This window comes from Podarcis melisellensis (assembly GCF_964234715.1).
Source record: "Podarcis melisellensis genome assembly, chromosome: 4".
Lineage (NCBI taxonomy): Eukaryota > Metazoa > Chordata > Lepidosauria > Squamata > Lacertidae > Podarcis > Podarcis melisellensis.
Window position 1 is genome coordinate 83749630 of NC_138531.1, and position 20881 is coordinate 83770510.

General features: G+C 41.9%; 1 protein-coding gene and 1 long non-coding RNA gene across 2 annotated transcripts in view; both read right to left on the minus strand.

The window, feature by feature from the left end:
• Positions 1-418: 418 nt before the first annotated feature.
• On the minus strand, positions 419-4720 carry LOC309369383. Its single transcript, XR_014168075.1, has 3 exons — positions 4138-4720; positions 2396-4095; positions 419-2158 (listed from the first exon to the last, which is right to left on the minus strand). It is a non-coding gene; the product is annotated as an uncharacterized lncRNA (long non-coding RNA).
• Positions 4721-6061: 1341 nt separating this feature from the next.
• The window catches only part of AASDHPPT (aminoadipate-semialdehyde dehydrogenase-phosphopantetheinyl transferase), a 28169-nt gene continuing 13349 nt past the window's right edge, over positions 6062-20881 (minus strand). The window contains exons 3-6 of the mRNA XM_081910092.1: positions 15500-15621; positions 12137-12298; positions 10178-10255; positions 6062-6595 (exon numbers count right to left, since the gene is read on the minus strand). Of these exons, the coding sequence (XP_081766218.1) occupies positions 6437-6595; positions 10178-10255; positions 12137-12298; positions 15500-15621 (521 nt within the window). The 3' untranslated portion in view covers positions 6062-6436. The remainder of the gene's footprint in view (positions 6596-10177; positions 10256-12136; positions 12299-15499; positions 15622-20881) is intronic.

Sequence of the window (20881 nt, forward strand, 5' to 3'; positions counted from 1 at the left end):
CCTTGTGGGGGGCCGGACTATATTTCGGGGGGGGGTGAATGAATTCCTATGTCCCACAAATAACCCAGAGAAGCATTTTAAATAAAAGGACATTCTACTCATGGAAAAACACACTGATTCCCGGACCGTCTGCGGGTCAGATTTAGAAGGTGATTGGGCCAGATCGGGCCCCTGGGTCTTAGTTTGCCTATCCATGCATAGATGCTGGGTTCACTCAAGGCTAGATGCTAACCTTGGAACCCCAAGTTCTGCCCAAACAGCTCAGCCAGGAGAGGCACCATAGCTCAAGCTAAAGGACTGCAGCTTAGTGGTAATGCACATCCTTTGTAAGCAGATTGTCCAGGTTCAATCCTGAGTATATCCAGAGTTATTTCTTTTTAAAAACAGGTAACAGGTGATGGGAAAGTCAGGCTCTGTTCAGATACTATCTTCTTGGCTTCTTACAACCAGCCCTGGCTTTTAGCTTCCTCCTCTTTACTCTGACTACGCAATCAGAAAATATGAAGATCAAGTGAAATTTTTACAATCCTTCCTTTTCTTTAATCTGCTCCACATGAATTGTGCTGTTGTGATATTACGTTTCCAAGCGTGGCTGGTATGGTAATTGAAATGACAAAATGTCTGTCAGCAAGCTAATTATGCATAGAAATAAACAGCTAATTTCAGGTAAGCTGAAATTTGTTTTTACCATTAGCATCCATTTAGAAAGCCTGAGAACCCTTATTACCTAAACAGTATTTATAATGTTTATCTAAATGCAAATGAGAATATTAGCAGTTATATTTGTGGTTCTCACTACCATATATTGCATTAAAAGCCAGGAGGCAAATGTTTGCAGATAAATTCTAACCCCTACCCCATCTCCCAGCTCACATTGCAACAAAACTTCCTAAAGACTAATTCCAACATTACTTTGTGGTGGGTGACAACTCACAATAACATCTTTAAAGCTGGTGGGAGGGGTGGGAAAACTTGTTGGGACATCTTTGTTGCTTCTGTCTTATCTGAACTTCATACCCTTATCTGAAATCCTGAATCATGACTTCTGAGCACTGTGTCTGCAGCCCAGCCTGTACCATTGCTTGCCTGAATAAAGACCTAGTTATTACTCACAAGTAAGTCCTAAATCCACATACAGTGCTATTATATTCTATCAAAGATAGAAAGCAGCTGCAACAGAACCCCAGGATTCCCCTGCTCAAACTAGTGCTATGGTTCAGTTCCACTAAAACGTTGAGGAAAGCTAATGAGTTTTTAAATATTCCATAAAGAAAATTTTCCACCTCTTTCCATAGAAGTTCCAATGTTTTCATCCCTTAGTATTGGGTAATCAATGTGGTGCCATTAAGGGTATGATGTCAATTAGCGGCATGTGCTAAAAGTCACTTCCTCAGAGAAGTGTGATGCTTCACTGTGAATAAATGAGGTTCCACTGAATTGTAAAACTGAGAGATCTCATGAGGGCTGTTGTACCTTTGTGCAGTCTTGAATTTAGAGTTATTGAATCATCCAGCTTGGCTGCTCTGGAGTACAATGTGAGATTTAAAACTCGAGCGCTTTGTGCTTTTAAATGAGTACCATCATTGTGTGCAGCAGGAGAGGGACTTCTTAAGGATTTTCCAAGAACCATGGCAGCAAGAATGAAAACAAAAATAGTTAACTTGAAATCCTGGCAAGGAACACATTCTCATGAAAACCAGTTTGATGTGACGGTTAGAGTGTTGGACTCAGACCTGAGAGGCCTGTTTTCAAATCCTCACTCAAGTCAGGTAGTTCACTAGGTGTCATTGGATCAGCCACCACCTCTCAGCCTAACCTACCTGGCAAGTTCAGTTGGACTTGCTGAACAAATCACCTGCTCTTTGTGATCTGTCCAGGGTGCTGAAGCCAAAAAGACCAGGCAGTTGCTGCCACGTTCGAGCTCAGGCTATTTGCCCATTTAGCCCAGTATTGTCGACTCCAGCCTTCCAAACATGATGCCTCTTCAGATGTTGATGGACCACAACCTCCATCAACCCTAACCATTGACCATGCTGGCTGTGGCTGATGGGATTTGGGAGTCCAACTACATATAAAGGGCAGCAGGTTGGAGAAGGCTGGTCTACTTTGTGGCTCTGAAGGGGCTTTCCACTGTTAGGATTATGATGTTCCGTTCCACCTTAAAACAGATGTGTGGATTGTTGTATGTCACGTCTGTTTACTTCCCGCACAGCCTACTGGGAACTTCAAGTGTCCTACACGCCAGGAAATGAAATTCCTGCAGATCTGTTGTCTAAGGTTGTTGACAGAGAACAACTTAAGGTTTACGTACAGCGGTTGCAATTGGGTTGAACCACAGGTAAAACAGGTTACACGGAAAGGGGGAGGATGTTAGGATTATGATGTTCCGTTCCACCTTAAAACAAATGTGTGGGTTGTTGTATGTCACATGTCTGTTTACTTCCAGCACAGCCTGCTGGGAACTTCCGTTGTGTATAGTTTTCTCTTATGCTTTTGCTTGGACACGAAGAGGAGCAGACATGTTTTTCCTTTGTCCTGATGCTGACTAAAATGCTTGTAAATATGCTTACATATGCCTCTGTCCGCTCTGGTTGCAAAGAGTTGTTATCTTTGCTGGCTTGCGTGCTCAGTCTCTAAAGGTTTCTGAAGCTTGAGTCGCAGTTTTGATGATGTTCCGAGAACCGGAGTTCGCTTAGCTGCCGGCCGGTGGGCTGGAGCCAGCTGGGGGCCTGCCAATTGCCCCCGTCTCCCACGACGCATCCCAACATCCACATCATGTATCTGATCCTTTTAACTGGAGGTGTCAGGTATAGGACCTGGTGAGACTCTTCTTGCTTAGTATTTGCTCTAACTGCCCGTAGCAGCTGATGAGGTGGAATGTCGCTAGTTTGACTGTAACTTACCTGGATTGGGAATGCTGCAGCTATGTGGATGAACCAGTGGGAGTGCTGGATTGGCTCTGCCATCTGTCCACTCAGCCTCGACCATGCTTCCACTGTCCAGATAAACTACTTTGATGCCAGTGTTTAGGAGGGCAGCTCTACTGCACCAGCCACTGCTGCTTGCTGCATGCACTTCCACCCAACTCAGGCTTGGCCTTGCCAGAACTGGAGACTTCCAGGGTGCCACTTTCAGCCCAGACAAGAGCAGCACTGCCTACAACCTTGAAACAAAACAACTCCAGGGAACCAAATGTTACTGGAGAACATTTTCTCCCCTTGCTTTCATATTTACACCGTATGATTAAAGAATGCATTCTATACATTATGGATAGCTACCTTGAGAGTGCTATTTTCAGTTCACTGAGGCGAAACCTTTGAACAAATGTTGATCATTGTTAAAATGCACCAGGAAAAATACAGTCCATTATAAGCATGTGAGGCTGCACTTTCTGCTCAAGTACTGCATTGCAGAACTATTTATTTTTTTGTAAACCCAGCATCTGTCAGGGGTTCCAATGCAGACAACTCTTGCTATTCATATATCCGAACTTTGAGCAGAACCTGCCTATTCCATTCATAATTTATGTATCACCACCATTGTTATCTCCTTGTGTTTATTTCAGCTTCTTAGTGCCACTAGAGACCCCTTATTTTCTTGGTGATCAGTAACATTTTTACCATCGCCATGCACTAAGAATGAAGGTTTACTATCTTTTCCCTGCTTGTTTTCTCATTGTCAGTGCGGTAGCGGCCACGTGGCAACTGAAGATGCAAGAAAATCTTCTACAGCATCTCACATCCACGAGTCATTATGTGTTAATTCTTAAAGGTACATCATTAATTTCTTTAAACATGAAAATATGGTCTCTTTCATTAACATTTACAGAAATTGTAGCCAGCTGTATTAGAATCTATACTACCTCTCTGTCTAAAAAGGAACTTTGGACAGTGATTGGATTAACTGAATTTATTCTGTTCCATGTTTCCGTCATAAAATAATATGGTATGTTAACTTGTTTAATTGGTATGTTATGTTACTTAGTTTGCATAAGGATTATGTTATATCATGTTTGTTTAATTTAGAGTATGCACGGTTGACAAAGCCCGGTTGGGCAAAACAAGGTATTATCCAGGAATCCTTGCTGTGCCATACCTTCAAGTTTTCCATCTGATCTGATAGCTACATGTGCCATACCTTCAAGTTTTCCAGCTGATCCAATATTTACATACAATGAACATTAGAATCCTCAAAGCAGCAATACGTGGAACATCATTAAGATAAGAATAACATATTGTGGTTATTGCCAATATGCCAGTTTAGGAACCAAATGGACTTTATCTCCTGACCATCCATTGGACTTTAATTTTCTTGATATATTTGCATGTGATGTGTTGATCTATGGAATTACACTTTGTGAGATATTATATGCTGAATTGTGTTTGAAATAGAAGTTACATAGTCAAAAACAGCCTGTTACGGTGTGTGTGTCGTTACCAGGACTGTATTTACGTAACCTAAGGTTTAGTAGTGTTCCACATAAAACCTTTTTGTTAGTTTTGGATCACCCACCCATCACTTAGGTGGCCATTTCCTTCCCTTTTAAAATTGTAAGGTCTCCACACTTTGTTGTTGTTGTTTAGTCATTTAGTCATGTCCGGCTCTTCGTGACCCCATGGACCAGAGCACGCCAGGCACTTCTGTCTTCCGCTGCCTCCCGCAGTTTGGTCAAACTCATGCTGGTAGCTTCAAGAACACTATCCAACCATCTCGTCCTGTGTCGTCCCTCCATCTTTCCCAACATCAGGGTCTTTTCCAGGGAGTCTTCTCTTCTCATGAGGTGGCCAAAGTACTGGAGCCTCAGCTTCACATTCCAGTGAGCACTCAGGGCTGATTTCCTTAAGAATGGATAGGTTTGATCTTCTTGCAGTCCATGGAACTCTCAAGAGTCTCCTCCAGCACCATAATTCAAAAGCATCAATTCTTTGGTGATCAGCCTTCTTTATGGTCCAGCTCTCACTTCCATACATCACTACTGGGAAAACCATAGCTTTAACTATACGGACCTTTGTTGCAAGGTGATGTTTCTGCTTTTTAAGATGCTGTCTAGGTTTGTCATTGATTTTCTCCCAAGAAGCAGGCGTCTTTTAATTTCATGGCTGCTCTCTCCACACTAGCACCGCTTTATTCCATTGACCCAAGGCATCTCTTGCCAAATACTCTACATATGCACATTTTAACTTTGCAGACTTACTCACTGCAAGTACTTTAGGAATCAGAAATGGCAAATGGCTTATCAGGAAAATAAACAATAAAGACCTGGTTCATGTTTTACTGGACAAGTGTGCCCCTCCCTTTGGTGGGAGAGTGGCCATGCGCCCTTGTCCTTACCATGACTACACAGGGGCTTCTTAGGTGCTGCTGAATGGATAATTGTTCTGTTTGTATGATTTGTGTCTTCAAATGGTGGTGTAGTGGGGCTACTGCATTAATCAGGTTATTGCATAAAGAGCCACACACGTGAAGTCCTCCTGATAAACATTACACAAGGTACTTGAGGAAAGACAGAAATGCACCAACTCTTCCACTATAGGAAAATGTTGTTGTTGTTTAGTCGTTTAGTCGTGTCCAACTCTTCGTGACCCCATGGACCAGAGAACGCCAGGCACCTCTGTCCTCCACTGCCTCCCGCAGTTTGGTCAAACTCATGCTGGTAACCTCGAAAACACTATCCAGCCATCTCGTCCTCTGTCGCCCCCTTCTCCTTGTGCCCTCCATCTTTCCCAACATCAGGGTCTTCTCCAGGGAGTCTTCTCTTCTCATGAGGTGGCCAAAGTACTGGAGCCTCAGCTTCACAATCTGTCCTTCCAGTGAGCACTCAGGGTTGATTTCCTTCAGTATGGAGAGGTTTGATCTTCTTGCAGTCCATGGAACTCTCAAGAGTCTCCTCCAGGACCATAATTCAAAAGCATCAATTCTTCGGCGATCAGCCTTCTTTATGGTCCAGCTCTCACTTCCATACATCACTACTGGGAAAACCATAGCTTTAACTATACGAACCTTTGTTGGCAAGGTGATGTCTCTACTTCTCAAGATGCTGTCTAGGCCTGTCATTGCCCTCTATAGGAAAATACTACATTTAAATCAGGATGGATGTAATATTTTTAAAGTCGGCCAACATCATTCCTTTCTTTCCCTCTCTCGATTATATTTGCAGAAATGAAATACAAAGATTCAGCAGCTGATAATAATATGAACTCAGCCAGAGAACAGAAAACCCAACAGTTTTTCCTCTTCTGAATCCAGTCTGCTTGGAAAAGGTCAATGATAAATGTAATCATTTGATACGGAACAGCCAAAAAACTAGAACACAAAAGGCAATTTTAGCATTTCCACCACCCAGACCACCAAACATACAAATTAACTACTGGAAAGGAGAACAGTGTGTGGCCTTTGTGAGTGCTTTCAGCTTCTCTCCTTGCAAACGCAGCCTCTCTTATCTTGGATTGGAACCCTGGCGTGTTGGCGATTCCTGCTTAGCACAAAAGCTATCCCAGCAGGCAGGGTCTTCAGGTGCAAGAGGCACAGCAGAGGCAACTAAATCATCAAAAGTCAGTGTTGTAAATGTAGTCTGGGTCGCAGCAGAAGAAAGCACCTGAGAAGAAGAAGGGAGGGGAATTCAATTCACAGAAATGCAGATCAGTATTTCCATGATTGAAGAACAAGGTTGTAATTATTTTTCCCTGTTTGTAACATTAAAACACACACACACCTATTTTACAGACGGGAGAGGCAAAGATAGATCCAATTCTAATTTTGAAAGGCAACCCAGTATGTTCACATTTGAGCACAACCCCAAGGTTCTGGAATCTGAAGGACCAGGGTGAAGGGGATCAGACTTTCTCCATTTTGGTCCATTATCATTTCGTCAGTCTGCTTTGCCCCACATTCTTCCCTGCCTGAAACTGCCACGTGCAGTTTTCTGTACTTTTCGGTACACAACTGTCCACCACTCCATCTTATATTCTGAAATATGGGAAGCTCCATCAATATTGGCATTCCGCCAGCTCTTGAAGACACACCAGTTTAGACAAGCATTTACTATGTCTGTTTTAACGGATTTAGTTTTATATATTTTAATTATGGATGTTTTAATGTAGTCTTATTTTTGTAACTGGGTTTATTCTTGTTATTTTGCTATTGGCTTTTATTCAGTTGTGAACCGCCTTGGTATTTCTTCTTCAGATGAAAGGCAGTATATTAATTATTTAAATAATAGTATAATAATAATAATGTATGCACCAATGCATATGCATGCTGATTCAGTGAGAGAGAAGAAAACGGAATCCATGCTGTTGTGTGATCACATCAAGAAATGCCCAAAATAACCGAGAACATTCAGTTGTGTGAGGGAGAAAGCATATGGAAACATTTGTGATTCATGGCTCCCTTTAATAGATTTTGTGAAAAGCAGATATTTATACATTAATTGCTTCAGTTGATTTGATTTGAAATAATTGTTGATTGATTCTGCTTTTGCTCCCCCCCCCCGGTTCTTTAACCGCTTTAATATTTTCACATTGGCCAACATCCAATGATGCCCACTTGCTTGTGCAACAGAAATCTGCTTTACATAACAGGACTTCTGGTTTCTCTCTTCCTTGTTCCAGTCCCCCATGCACCACCAAAATCTGCTTTGGGTGCTTCCCCAGCCCTCTGGAGCATATTTTGGAGCCACATGGAGGTAGAAGAGGAAAGAAGCACCCCATTACATAAGCAGACGCCCACTCGGGCCACGTTGGATCTCACCTTTTCTAGGTTTCTAACCAAATTCTTCTGAAACTTAGTATAATATTTTTATGGTAAAGGGAAAGGTAAAGGGACCCCTGACCATTAGGTCCAGTCGCGGATGACTCTGGGGTTGCAGCACTCATCTCGCTTTACTGGCCGAGGGAGCCGGCATACAGCTTCCGGGTCATGTGGCCAGCATGACTAAGCCACTTCTGGCGAACCAGAGCAGCGCACGGAAACGCCGTTTACCTTCCCGCCAGAGTGGTACCTATTTATCTACTTGCACTTTGACGTGTTTTCAAACTGCTAGGTTGGCAGGAGCAGGGACCGAGCAATGGGAGCTCACCCCATCGCAGGGATTCGAACTGCCGACCTTCTGATCGGCAAGTCCTAGGCTCTGTGGTTTAACCCACAGCGCCACCCGCGTGCCATGCGTAATAGTCCCATTAAGGTACTATTCATCAAAGTTTGCATTTATCCCAAACTGCACCATAGCCTTTCTAGCAACTTTGCATTTGATTGCTAGTTTTTTTTAAAACCACGCAAGTCAGCTGTGGGATATCGATTTTTAAGTCTCCCTTTTCTGTTGTTTTTTATGTGTTTACTATTAACAGCACAATGCAAACACCCTTCACATCAGGCTGGGGCGAGTGGGGTTGGTTGGGAGGAGGTGTCCCTCTGCCCAGACCTGCTGGGTTATGCCACCTCCTGCTAGAGTGACACCAGCATCACTTCACCGCAAGATCTGGCGAGCCTTGGGGAGAACAGGATGCTGGGTTAGAAGGGCCATGTCATGAATGAGCCAGCTCCCAGTGATGGTTTGCAGCCAGCTCTCAGGGAAGGTTTGCAGACAATTGAAGAAATCAGCCAGGAACAGAGAGGGTTAACTGCCAGGCAGAATGAGCATCGGCTAGTGCCAACTCCAAAGTGCCAAAGGTCCGTATAGTTAAAGCTATGGTTTTCCCAGTAGTGATGTATGGAAGTGAGAGCTGGACCATCAAGAAGGCTGATCGCTGAAGAATTGATGCTTTTGAATTATGGTGCTGGAGGAGACTCTTGAGAGTCCCATGGACTGCAAGAAGATCAAACCTCTCCATTCTGAAGGAAATCAGCCCTGAGTGCTCACTGGAAGGACAGATCGTGAAGCTGAGGCTCCAATACTTTGGCCACATCAAGAGAAGAGAAGACACAAGGAGAAGGGGACGACAGAGGACGAGATGGTTGGATAGTGTTTTCGAAGCTACCAGCATAAGTTTGACCAAACTGGTTCATGGGGTCACGAAGAGTCGGACATAACTAAACAACAACAACAGTGCCAACTCCCCCACTCCTTGGAATGCCAGTTGATAAGGGAATGGCTGAGAGCTGGTAGGAAGCCAGACAATGCTCTTGGGAGGGGCAAACTGGCACGAACAGAGAAGGAAGCAGTTTGTCAGAATGGGAACAGATTGGAGCTGATCCAATCCCTCCTAAGAGTCGGCTAAGGGGAGGGCTGTTAGACTGGAAACAAAGCAAGCAAAGTGAGAAAGTTCAATATCTTCTGTAACCGGAAGGGATCTTCAGAAGGGTCATCTTGATTGATGATGGTGGAGGCTGTATTAAGCTCTCCGGAGCTATCTGTTGTTTTGACAGTAAAATCATCCTTTTTAATCAACTACGCTTACTGTGTGATCAAGCCGGGGACTGAACCCCTGACAGGCCACTGGGCTGGTCCATAAGGCTCTCATATTATTGTGAAGCTCCCCCTTCCACCCACCAAAATGAAGGGGGAAGGAAATGTTGCCAGCAAGTTCTTTACTAGCAGCAGCCAGCAGAGAGCCCCACCATGGAGTTTATGTTGTTTTTGCAGAGTCCTGTACACAGCAGAAGAATGAGCAGTACATGCCACATGCTTAACTTTAGTTTATTTACACTTCAATGCTGAGAGTTTACAAGCAGGCATTTTGCCTCTGCTAGAGCAGAGAAGCAACTTCTCTCTCCTCGGAAACAAAGAACTCCGAGAGAACTGTGAAAAACAGGAAACCAGTGTACGTCACATCCAGTCTCCTCTTCCCGTGGGAAAACCCAACAGTGCATTGACTGTGGAATGTAAACAACCTGTCTTGTGACAAGCACTTCGCTGCACAGTGAAGACAGAGCAGAAACCAACAGTTTTCTGGTGGCAGAGCGGAGCAGGTCCAGGAACTGTTGGACTGAGCAGCAGATTGGGCTAGATGATCTTCAATATCATATCCCAAGTATTCTACTTTATTCTAGGATCTGAATGCAGGTGGACGGTATTTTCTACTCTAGGTTTTAATTAACAGCTGCTTGGAATTGTATTCCAGTCAAGAGTGCTATTGTGTATTTAAAAATTCAAAGGCTATTTAGCATAGAGCCATCTCAAGGCAGAAGACAAAACTACTAACAATTCTGCTTGATACTGAAAATTACCCGAACATCTTACCGCAGCAGGCTTCTCTCCAAACGCTCCTGGTTTCCCCAGAGCAACTGCAACATGGTGACAATCATCTAGCCGTGTTTCCTAGATGGCAAAAGGGGGGAAAGTGTACCGAATAACTACCAACACCAAGAGCAAGCAAATGTAGGAGAGTAAAAGATTAGATAGTATGGACAGGAAAAACTGCCTACATTTCCCCATTGTTGCTCCATGTTTCAGGAAGTCCGGTGATGTGACAGCCTAGGTAAATTAACCTGTTGGCCTGTCAACCCTCTTATGTAACACTTCCTGTTCCACGTGTGCAATATTGCAAAGGTGGATCTGCTCTAGAGCATATTTGCAGCAAGTAATATTAAGGAAGGGGTGTGGAACCTCCTGTCTAGGGACAAAATCCACTCCACCAGGCCCCTCTGTCCACAGAAATGAGGATTTTGGTAGCTGCAAATCTGTCAAGCGGTGCTGAAAAAGTCACAGCTGTTAATGCATTGTCTTCTACACAACCACAGAAGAGTAGCCTACCCTTTGGTTACCCTTTAACCCTCTTCCACCCCATCATTTGGATTGTCTTTCTCCCTATTTTAAAGGAAACAGAAAAGAAAGAAAACAGCAATGGAGCCATTAGTTGTCAGCGCATGACCTACTGGGAAGTCTTAACTCATCAGCTTGAAGACCAGTGCTTTGACAATTTCTACTCTGTTCGCTGTGGGTGGTAAAAAAAGAAGTCTCTTTTTTACCTACTATACTTGATCCCCCCCCCTTTATACATTATCAAAGCAGAAACTGAATTCCCTAAAGTGAAGTTAAGAGGTTATTTCTCAGTGACTTAATATTAACATCATTTCCCATTTCGAAAAGCAAACACAGGAGTCTAAATGTTAGTTACTGCCACTATTGGCATGAGGTCTCCCCAGACTGCAGACGTTAAAAGCTTTACGGGTGCTCCAACTGGGTGCATTATAAGGTTGTGCGGCATTGCTAGAGGACAAAGCGGTTTTTTTCCTTCTTCTCTGCAAACACCAGCAAATTTCTTTATGAGAGTTCAACAAAGCAACAGCACAATCACTCCTGAAAGCCATGGGCAAATTTGGCCATTAAAGGCAAAATGTGAATGTCGTTTTGATTGCTCCTTGAGACACAGCACAAATACCAAGCGGGGGGGGGGGGGAGGAGAGGTTTTGGTGGATGGAGAGGGTGGCACCAAAAAATGCGCCCAAAATCTCCCTGAGGGAGGAAGTTCTGCCTCGAGTCTGCCCTCTGCCCTTAAAATCAATCAGGGAGACAAACGATGGTCTCCCGCGGGCCAATGGATTTTCGAGGATTTTCGAAACACTGTCCATGCAACCGACTGTCCGGAATTCAGCCTACACTCGAGTAGGACTCTGGCAGAGACACATGCCCAACTGGCATGTTCTCTACCTCCTGGTCAATCGTTCGGGAGCTTCATAAGCTTTCTTCAGCCCATACATCACAGCAACCGATGCCAACAGACATCCGCACACTTAGGGATCTGCAGAGTCTGCGCAGTTCGCGTGATAGACCTCAGCAACTCAGCATTTTGGCTAATCTACTTTATTTACATATAAACACACATGGAGCACTGCAACATGGCTCCCTCTCTCTCTAGCATCAGACAGCAAAGAGAAAAAGAACAAAGGACAATAGTCCCACTTCACGGCCACACAGTAACACAAACATCCTGTCTTCATCACTTCCCACTCTGTGGAGTCAAAACATACACCGTCATGTGATAGACAACAATCCCATGACTGCAGTCATGGAGCAGGAATTCTAACACCGACTAGGCAAGCTCCCTTTCTTCTCCTACCCCTGCATCCTCACAAATAGGGATCCCAAGAAAGCAGGGGCTCGCGAGTAGGCAATTTAAGCGTTCCACCAACATCTTATGGTATTTCAAGACAGTATATAGTATAACTTTAGGGAGAAGTTTGTAGGTTGCAGCCTCACCTCAAAACTCCATTGCTTCTCTTCTTCGCCATCCAAGAGCATAACTGTCTCGTTATACGTTTTCCCCACTTCCAGTTGCAGTGGGGATACATTAAACTCAATCCTCTGAAGGTCAAAACCTATCCCAACACCAATGGCTTTTATAAAGCTCTCTTTTAGTGCCTAAAAGAAAGAAAAAATCAAAATGCAGGTGGTCAACCCATGTATGGTTCCAATCACTATATGCAGAGTGGCTTTCTGAATCTCCGCCTAATAGGAACCACAAGACTCTATATTGTGTGTCTCCCACTTACATTTAAAATTCTTCCACACCTATACACGATTAAACCAGGGCCAAATCCCAGGTCTTTTTCTTCTGCCTGTTATGTATAGAGAATTTCCATGGTTATATCTTGCGAGTACAATTGGCAGGAGTAAGCATGGGACAACACAGAAGCCTTCTTGCAGATACCCGAGTTGTCAAAATGCCCACTGCATTAATAAGAACTGGTCACGAAACCTGAAGGTTTTAGCTGATCATTCAATTCATTGATTATCTGTTTATTCTTCCTACAAGTAACTCGAAGTGGCTTATATATGGCTCTTAGGCAGTCTCCCACCATAGCACATTGCAAAGCATCTTCCTTGTTTAGCTTTAGTGGAATTGTGCCATCAAGCCATTCTCTATGCTTAAGGAATGATTTAACTGATCAAATGTTATTCTTATTTATTTATTAATTAATTACCTGCCCTTCACTATAAGGATGCAAGGGCAGGTGTTGCAACGTTAAAGCATAACATTAAGAACTGTTTAAAACAATTTGCAATCGTGAAAATAAAGTGGGTTCTAAAAATATTCACGTCTACTATCAAAATGAAGCTGTATAAGGAAGATGCCAATCACATCTCTGTAGGGAGGGAGTTCCACAGCTTAGGGGCCACCACAGAGAAGGCCACTCTCCTGGGCCAAACCTCTGAGTGCGGAAAAGCTACCAAGAGTGTCACCTCTGCCGATATCAGCATTTAAGAGGGTTTGTAGCAAAGGAGGTGATTGTTCACATATTTCAAGCCAGAGTTGCTTAGGGCTTTAAACACCAATTTAAACCTCAAATTTAATCGGGAAATGAACTGGCAAGCAGTGTAGCTCAGGACCACAATACCTCTCCCCAGTGCTTTTTTTCCTGGGGTGTGTGTTTGCAGGGGTACACATACCCCTAAACATTTTGTGAATCTAATGGGAGAATAAACTATATATTTTTTAAAAAAACATCATTTCTTCCCCAGCACAGGGAGTTCCATTGTCAGTTCCATTGCTACCCCCGATGGTGGCCTTTTGTCCATTTACTATATTTACTTTTCCCAAATTGAACTATAAAATTTTGATTTTCTCAAGTCAAAATAAGAGGACCCCTAAACATTTTTTAGGAAAAAAAAAGCCTCTCCCCATATAAACTGTCCGAGACTCTGCATTCATAGTCTGAGGCCTTTTCTGCAAATATATATATATTCCAGTAACAAGAAGCCGAAAGCACCAGCCTGAAGATGACGAGTGAGACCTCGTCGAAACGTCGCCTAGACACCCCAACTTTTACACGGGAAGACACCCGAGGACACCAAAACCTGCATTCCTGTACCCGTGAAAATCTACGAAAGCATATATATATATATGTATATATATAATGTGTGTGTGTATGTATATATATATATATATATAATATAAATAATATGTGTGTGTGTGTGTTAGTCACCAGGTGAAAACGTTCTTCCTCAACCAAACCTAATTAATATTCTACTGCCTTTTAAATGTGTCAGTGGGAAGGGGTGAGCGTGTTATTGTTTTGTTGTCATGTTCTACTTATTTGCTTGTTTTCATCCTGTATTTTATTCTGTGAACCGCCCTGAGATTTTATGATGGATGGCGGTATATAAACCCAATAAATAAATAAATAAATAAATAAGTAGAAGTAGTAATAAATAAAACAGGGGTTATATGACATCGGAATGGAACCCCAGCCAGAAACCTCAACACATGGGCCTTTTCTTGGGATGAGAAAGTGCAAGGTGACTTGTAACAGGATTGGGGAATCCAGCTGCCCATCAATTGTTTGGCAGGGAAGTGATGAGAGGGGGAATGCTTCAATGTTGTACAAAGCAAATAATTGAAGAATTATTCCTGTCTACAGGAAGAAATGGTGGTTCTGTAATAACATTAAGAGAGACTGTATCTATTCATGGTGCGAGTGTGCAAGGGTGAAGCAATATTGGAGGAGATAATAACTGAATATTTTCTATTATGTCTCCCAAACTATGTGAATTCCCACCCACCCCCCAGAATTGCAATTAAATCTGGACTCAAGATACTGTATAATTCAACCCTGACAAGGATTGTGAATGCTAAAATGTTGAAGAAAAATGTAAGCTGGGTTTGGAAAAGAAGTAATTAGAAAAAGAGGGGAAGAAATGTCAATTATTACATGAACAATCACATTAAAGAAGTGGAGGGATACAGAGGAAAATGGGAAGACTGGAAATTAGCAGAGCAATATGTAAGAAAGGAGGAATAATGGAAGATGGAGGGAATTCATATTCTCTTATTTAATATTTAATGTAATAATGAGAATTTCAAAAGAGCAGATTAATGAATTATAAAATATTTAATATTTACTGACAGTTTAATAAGTGGGTATTTGTATGAATAATGTTTGTGTCTTCATTTATGATATGCATGTAGTATGACCATTATTGTGAAAAATATTGTATGAAACTTATGTAGTTGATGAAGAAATTTAATAAAGTTAATTAAAAAATTTTTTAAAAAAGAAATACATATGAAAATACATATTGTATCACAAAATAGTATTTTAACTTGGTGAACACATTTCTAAATGTATTTCATCCTAAAATACTACTTTCGATGCACTTTGGTACATTTTTTAAAGTTGAGATCGGTAATTTAAAATTAGGAGGTGTGTGAAATCTGAAAGAAAAATGTAATCCATGGATGTGTTGGAAGTAGTGAAAAATATGTCACCCCACTAATTAAATATATATTAGGAGATGGTATATAAAGACTGATTGTTAATGATAGCAGCAAATATTGAAATGATGTATGAAATATGATTATAGTATTTAAAATTTGTATTGTGCATTCTATGTTATATATTAACATTATGGCATTTTGTACATTTGATACATTTAAACACAATTGTTTTACAAAATGCAGGCCAAACAAAACCCTCCTCCGATTCTTCTTTGTAGGCTTTCAAAGCAAATATATAAACGACTCAATTAAAGTTATTCAAAACAAAGCCACTCAAATATTTGAAGAGGGGCTGTGTTGACTGGACTACGGATGAACGGTTAAAAATAAAAATGGTCAGTTACCCAGTGCCTATGAAACATATCCAACTGAAGCCATTCGCTGTTCATGGACTTGATTGCTCTCCACTCTTCCTCTGTAAACTGCCGCTTCATAATTCGAAAGAAGTCTGGAATTGAACCACTCCCTGCAATTAGAAAGCAAAATGACTGGGAGAAAAAAAGATTGTTTAGGAACTGTGGGGATTATTCTGAACCAGACCACTGGTTCCTTTAGCTCAGTACAGTGGTACCTCGGGTTAAGGACTTAATTCGTTCTGGAGGTCCGTTCTTAACCTGAAACTGTTCTTAACCTGAGGTACCACTTTAGCTAATGGGGCCTCCCGCTGCCACTGCGCGATTTCTGTTCTCATCTTGAAGCGAAGTTCTTAACCCAAGGTACTATTTCTGGGTTAGTGGAGTCTGTAACCTGAAGCGTCTGTAACATGAAGCATCTGTAAAATGAGGTAGCACTGTACTGTCTACACAGAGTGGCTGTAGCTCTCCAGGATTTTGTAAAGGGAGACTGTCCCAGCCCTGTCTAGAGATGGCAGGGATCTGGAACAAATTTATATGATATTCGTAAGACAACTGCAAGCCATTATCATCATTAGCAGGCTTATCTGAAGATTTGCAAGATGAAATAGCTACCTACCTACCTACCTACACACACACACACACACACACACACACACACACACAGTGGTACCTCGGGTTAAGTACTTAATTCATTCCGGAGGTCCGTTCTTAACCTGAAACTGTTCTTAACCTGAAGCATCACTTTAGCTAATGGGGCCTCCTGCTGCCACCGTGCCGCCGGAGCACGATTTCTGTTCTAATCCTGAAGCAAAGTTCTTAACCCAAGGTACTATTTCTGGGTTAGTCGAGTCTGTAACCTGAAGCATATGTAACTTGAAGCATATGTAACCCGAGGTACCACTGTATATATATATATAAAATAGTGATGGTGGAGATTGAATCTTCTGTGCTCTGTCCATCTCTGGCAGCTCGTTGTGTCTCCAGAGATTGAGGAGAAAAAGACAATTTAAGCCACCGTGGCTGCCCTAATGCTGCTAAATTTCAAATCCCATCAGCCCCCCAGCCAGCAAAGACAACCACCAAAGATGATAGGAGTTGTAATCATCAACTTAGTTGGTCTTTAAGGTGCTACTGGAAGGAAAAATTTTTTTTTGTTTTTATTTTTTTAAAAAAGGGATTGTGAGAATGGTTTTTTAAAAATTAATGAATTGCTGGTGCACCCTATATAGATCAGTGAGGGGTTTTAACCCTTTGCCTGGTGTTGTGGTCTAATTCTGTGAATGGTGCTTCAAAATGTTTAGCTCTGAAATGTTGCACTATAATGCAATGTACAAATTTTCAACTGACCCTCATTTATGTTTCCAGCAGCATTTTTTAACCTTAAGTGCTGCATTCAAACACACTTGGATATGCCTGTTTCAAGTGGGATGGGAAGAGAGACAGAAGGTCATATTTTAAAGGCCCAAATTGATATATAATGCTTTTTCATCCAAGCTGAGACACTTTTAACTGAGAGCTGCAAATGGCGGGCGGGGGACGGACGGGGGACGACAACAAAGACAACTTCTTGGAAGGGCTGCAGTGAATGTATGAGCGGTGGCTTTTACAAAAAGCATTTAAGAAGCCTTGATCTCAACTAAAAAGAGATTTCTGTACAAGGATAAATAAAAAGGCCAATAGCCATAAGGTCAAGTGATTTCCCACAAGATCACAGGATGACACATATTCAAAGGGGAATTTATTGCTGATGACATTGTCACCTTTCTTATCCCTAAAAGCCAAAAGATTTCAATAAGGTGTTTCTCTTTCACATAGAAGGCTAAGGCTATCAGCAGTTCTTTTCCCCCTTCAGAAAATAAAATAGCAATTTGGAAGAGGGATGGCTGCCGATGATAATCCATCCTACTTTGACCAGCAAAATACGTTTCACGTGTTCCAACTTTCAGTTTAAGACTTGAGGGGAAAAGTCTTTGTGGGACAGAATAAAGACACAGGTGTGTACATACCACAGGGAACAAACCTCCTCTCAGCCAACTTTCTGCTCTATTCAGTACAGTGTCGGATTTATGTATAAGCTAAACAAGCCATAGTTTAGGGCCCCACTCTCTTGCCCCCCCCAACTCGATGTACATTTCCAAAATATAAGATTAAAAACAAATAAAATAAAACCTAGATACAGCAACAGTGTTTTATGTTGTATAGGCTCCTATTTGTTATGTGCAAATGGCTTCAGATACCTATTAGGTGCATAAATTACCATATAGCATACAGTGGTACCCCGGGTTAAGAACTTAATTTGTTCTTGAGGTCCGTTCTTAACTGAAACTACTGTTAACCTGAGGTACTACTTTAGCTAATGGGGCCTCCCACCGCTGCCACAATTTCTGTTCTCATCCTGAAGCAAAGTTCTTAACCAGAGGTGCTATTTCAGGGTTAGCGGAGTCTGTAACCTGAAGCGTATGTAACCTGAAGCATCTGTAACCCAAGGTAGCACTGTATATTCATCACAAAAAAACAGCGACAATCTGTTGGGAAAGGACAGCTGGACTTATAAAGGGCTCAATTACCTTCAAACCTAAATCCGGCCCTGATTCAGTATGTCAGTTTCTTCCAAATTAGACATGCACTCTCCTCGGCAGTGTGTATGGCGGTCCAGGGCTGCCCAGGCGAGAAGACCCCCTCTTGACCTCACTGGTGTGGTCCAAAGGAAATCAGAACAATACATTTGGCACCAGCTTGGCTGCAGGAGTTGCTGAGATGGGAGGTATAAGGTGCCATCCAACTGCCTTAGGGATTCCACTCTGGATTTGTGTAGGGTTTAGCCTTTTCTTCTCCTGAAGATATCCCACAAGGCAGAAATTGAGGATCAGAGTTTTCCTCCTCCTAGATGGGCTACCTTCCCAGGTTGACAGGCCCCATCTGCCTCTCGCTTTCTTCTACAGCACGTGCAGAAACCGTCTTATTGACCCATTATTGATCTCGTCTGCTCAATCCACTGAAGAACCTTCACAGGTGCCAGAGAAGGGCACAGAGAGACTTTTGGGAACCACAATGGCAGCTCCTGGACTAGATATCCTCCTCGATTCTATGATAATGTAGGCAAACCATGATTTTGATGGAACATATTTCTAGACCACACTTCCTCTTCGGTCGCAACCACACAAACACGTTCAGCCAGTAATAAAAACATTCAAAATCTGGATTTAGCTACACCATTTAGCATCATCATCATTCCTTCAGGGAATTGGCTCATCACCCTCCTTTGGCAGTAAATAAGCAGAACAAAGAGAAAGGAGTCTCTTACCAGTTAGAAATTTTAATGATCACAGCAAGAGAACAAAGAATCCATTTCTAGGAATGAAGGTGCTCCCAATTAAGGGTTCTACCCACTTCCTCCATAGTCTTGTAACCTGATTTCACAACCACTGTGCTTTCTGTGCTGCCACCTTATCTGTTCTTCTTGACCTTGAGCTGAGTGGATGAATGCTTTCAAGTGACAGTGAGTCTGTTAACTCTCTCCCAGTTCTCCTCCTAGCTGTTCCCCATCCAGTACTTCCCAGCTTCTGCCTTCTGAACTATGTCCCTCTGCAAACCACTGTTCCAAATCTATACTGTCCTCCTGCTCCTGGGAAGATTCAGGATCCTGAGGTTTCCACCATTCCTCCTTAGTGCAGCCCTCCTCAGCACAGTCCCTGACAGATGATGATGGCAGTATATAACAAGAGATGTTTTACAGAGCAGCAAAGAAAAGTAAAATAAAATCACTGTAAAAATCAGTCATTTCATTTCACAAATGTAAAAGAAAAATGTTGGAAACAGTTGCTGTGAAAATCTAATTTTAGGAAGTATTCAGAAAGAATTTATTTTGGGTCTATTACTTCTACAACAGAACTTTTGTGCTCTCTTGTTGTCTAGGTAAAGTGTTTGAAGTAAAATGTGTGGAATGAGGTGGACAGAGAAGCAAACAGGAAAGCCGGAATCTTTAGAAATACACCAGAGAATTCTCAAGGCAATAGTATACTAAATTAAAATGTAGCTGGCAAAAATAAATAAAACTAAATAAGAGAAATGAAGATGGAGGCATAATATCAGTTTACTGGAGAAATTACCAAAAGACATATACTCATTATTAAGCAAGGCCTTGTAGATTTCTGGTTTTAGCTTACAAAGCTAAGCATACTGGGAAATTATTAGCAAGCTCATTATCTGGAAAAAAGACATCTCTCTCCTTTTAAAAAAAAATAACAGCAATTACAATCCTACCAACTGCATTTAAAGAGAGGGGAATTTAAAAAGCCAACTTCTGAAGCAACCTTTTCCTTTGGAAGGCCAAGTTCTTGCCATCTTGCCTTGTTAATGTATCTGATTAACTATATAATACCATGAAATTTTGTAAAAGATTAGAACTTGCAGCAGAAACATGTACCTCTCCAGTTGCTGCCTGACTCCAACTCCCATCAACCCCAGTGAGCATGGCCAATGGTCAGGAATAGTGGGAGATGGAGTCCAGCAACATCTAGAAGACCACAGGTTCTCCAAAAGTTCTGCCATCATCCATTTGAAAGTAAGGATATGGACAATTTTGGCAGATCTTTACATTACAAATGTGATAGATTTTCTTGGAAACACGATGAGAATATTGCAAATATTAATACTGGATGCATAAAAGTTGACTCCTTTTGGAAGCAAAATGGTCCAGGCCCATAATTATTATTCAAAGCTTTACTAGCTAGAACCTCTTCAAAAACAAGTACAAAACAATCAACGATACAACCGGATAATTCCATAAGGCATATGCATATCCAAGCATAGGTTCTTCTTAAATATATATATATAATGTAATTATGATCAGAGTAAAAATCAAATCTCTGTTTCTCCCATAACTTCTTTCTTTTGTTATCTGTGGCGTCCAGAGAGAGACTAACAGGCAATTTCATTCAAAATGGAGATTTGCAATTGAATACCTTAATCACATGATCTAAGGTTAAACACTCATGTGTAAACCAGCAGAGAACAGCAACAGTTAATGGTCAATCCAACTAAAGCTCAGAGAGAGCTGTCTTGTAGCTTAGTATATACTAAAATGGAATTTTCCAATGTTAAACCCTTTCAGCAATAAACAATCGTTCTCCTTTTCAGTGTGCACTTAAACAATTCACAGAGAACAAGACTAGATTTCTCTGCCATATTTATTTCCAGAGAAAGCAGTGTTTGAACAAAGGAAGATACCCCAAAAATGTGCTTCCTCCAAGCGAGGGGCTATTTCAGTATTTCTCAAAGAGTGGCCTGAGACCCACAGGTGGGACTCAGCACCACAGCCTGCCCCTCTGCCCTGCCCCCTAGTGCCAAAATTCTGAACTGCATTCTTTT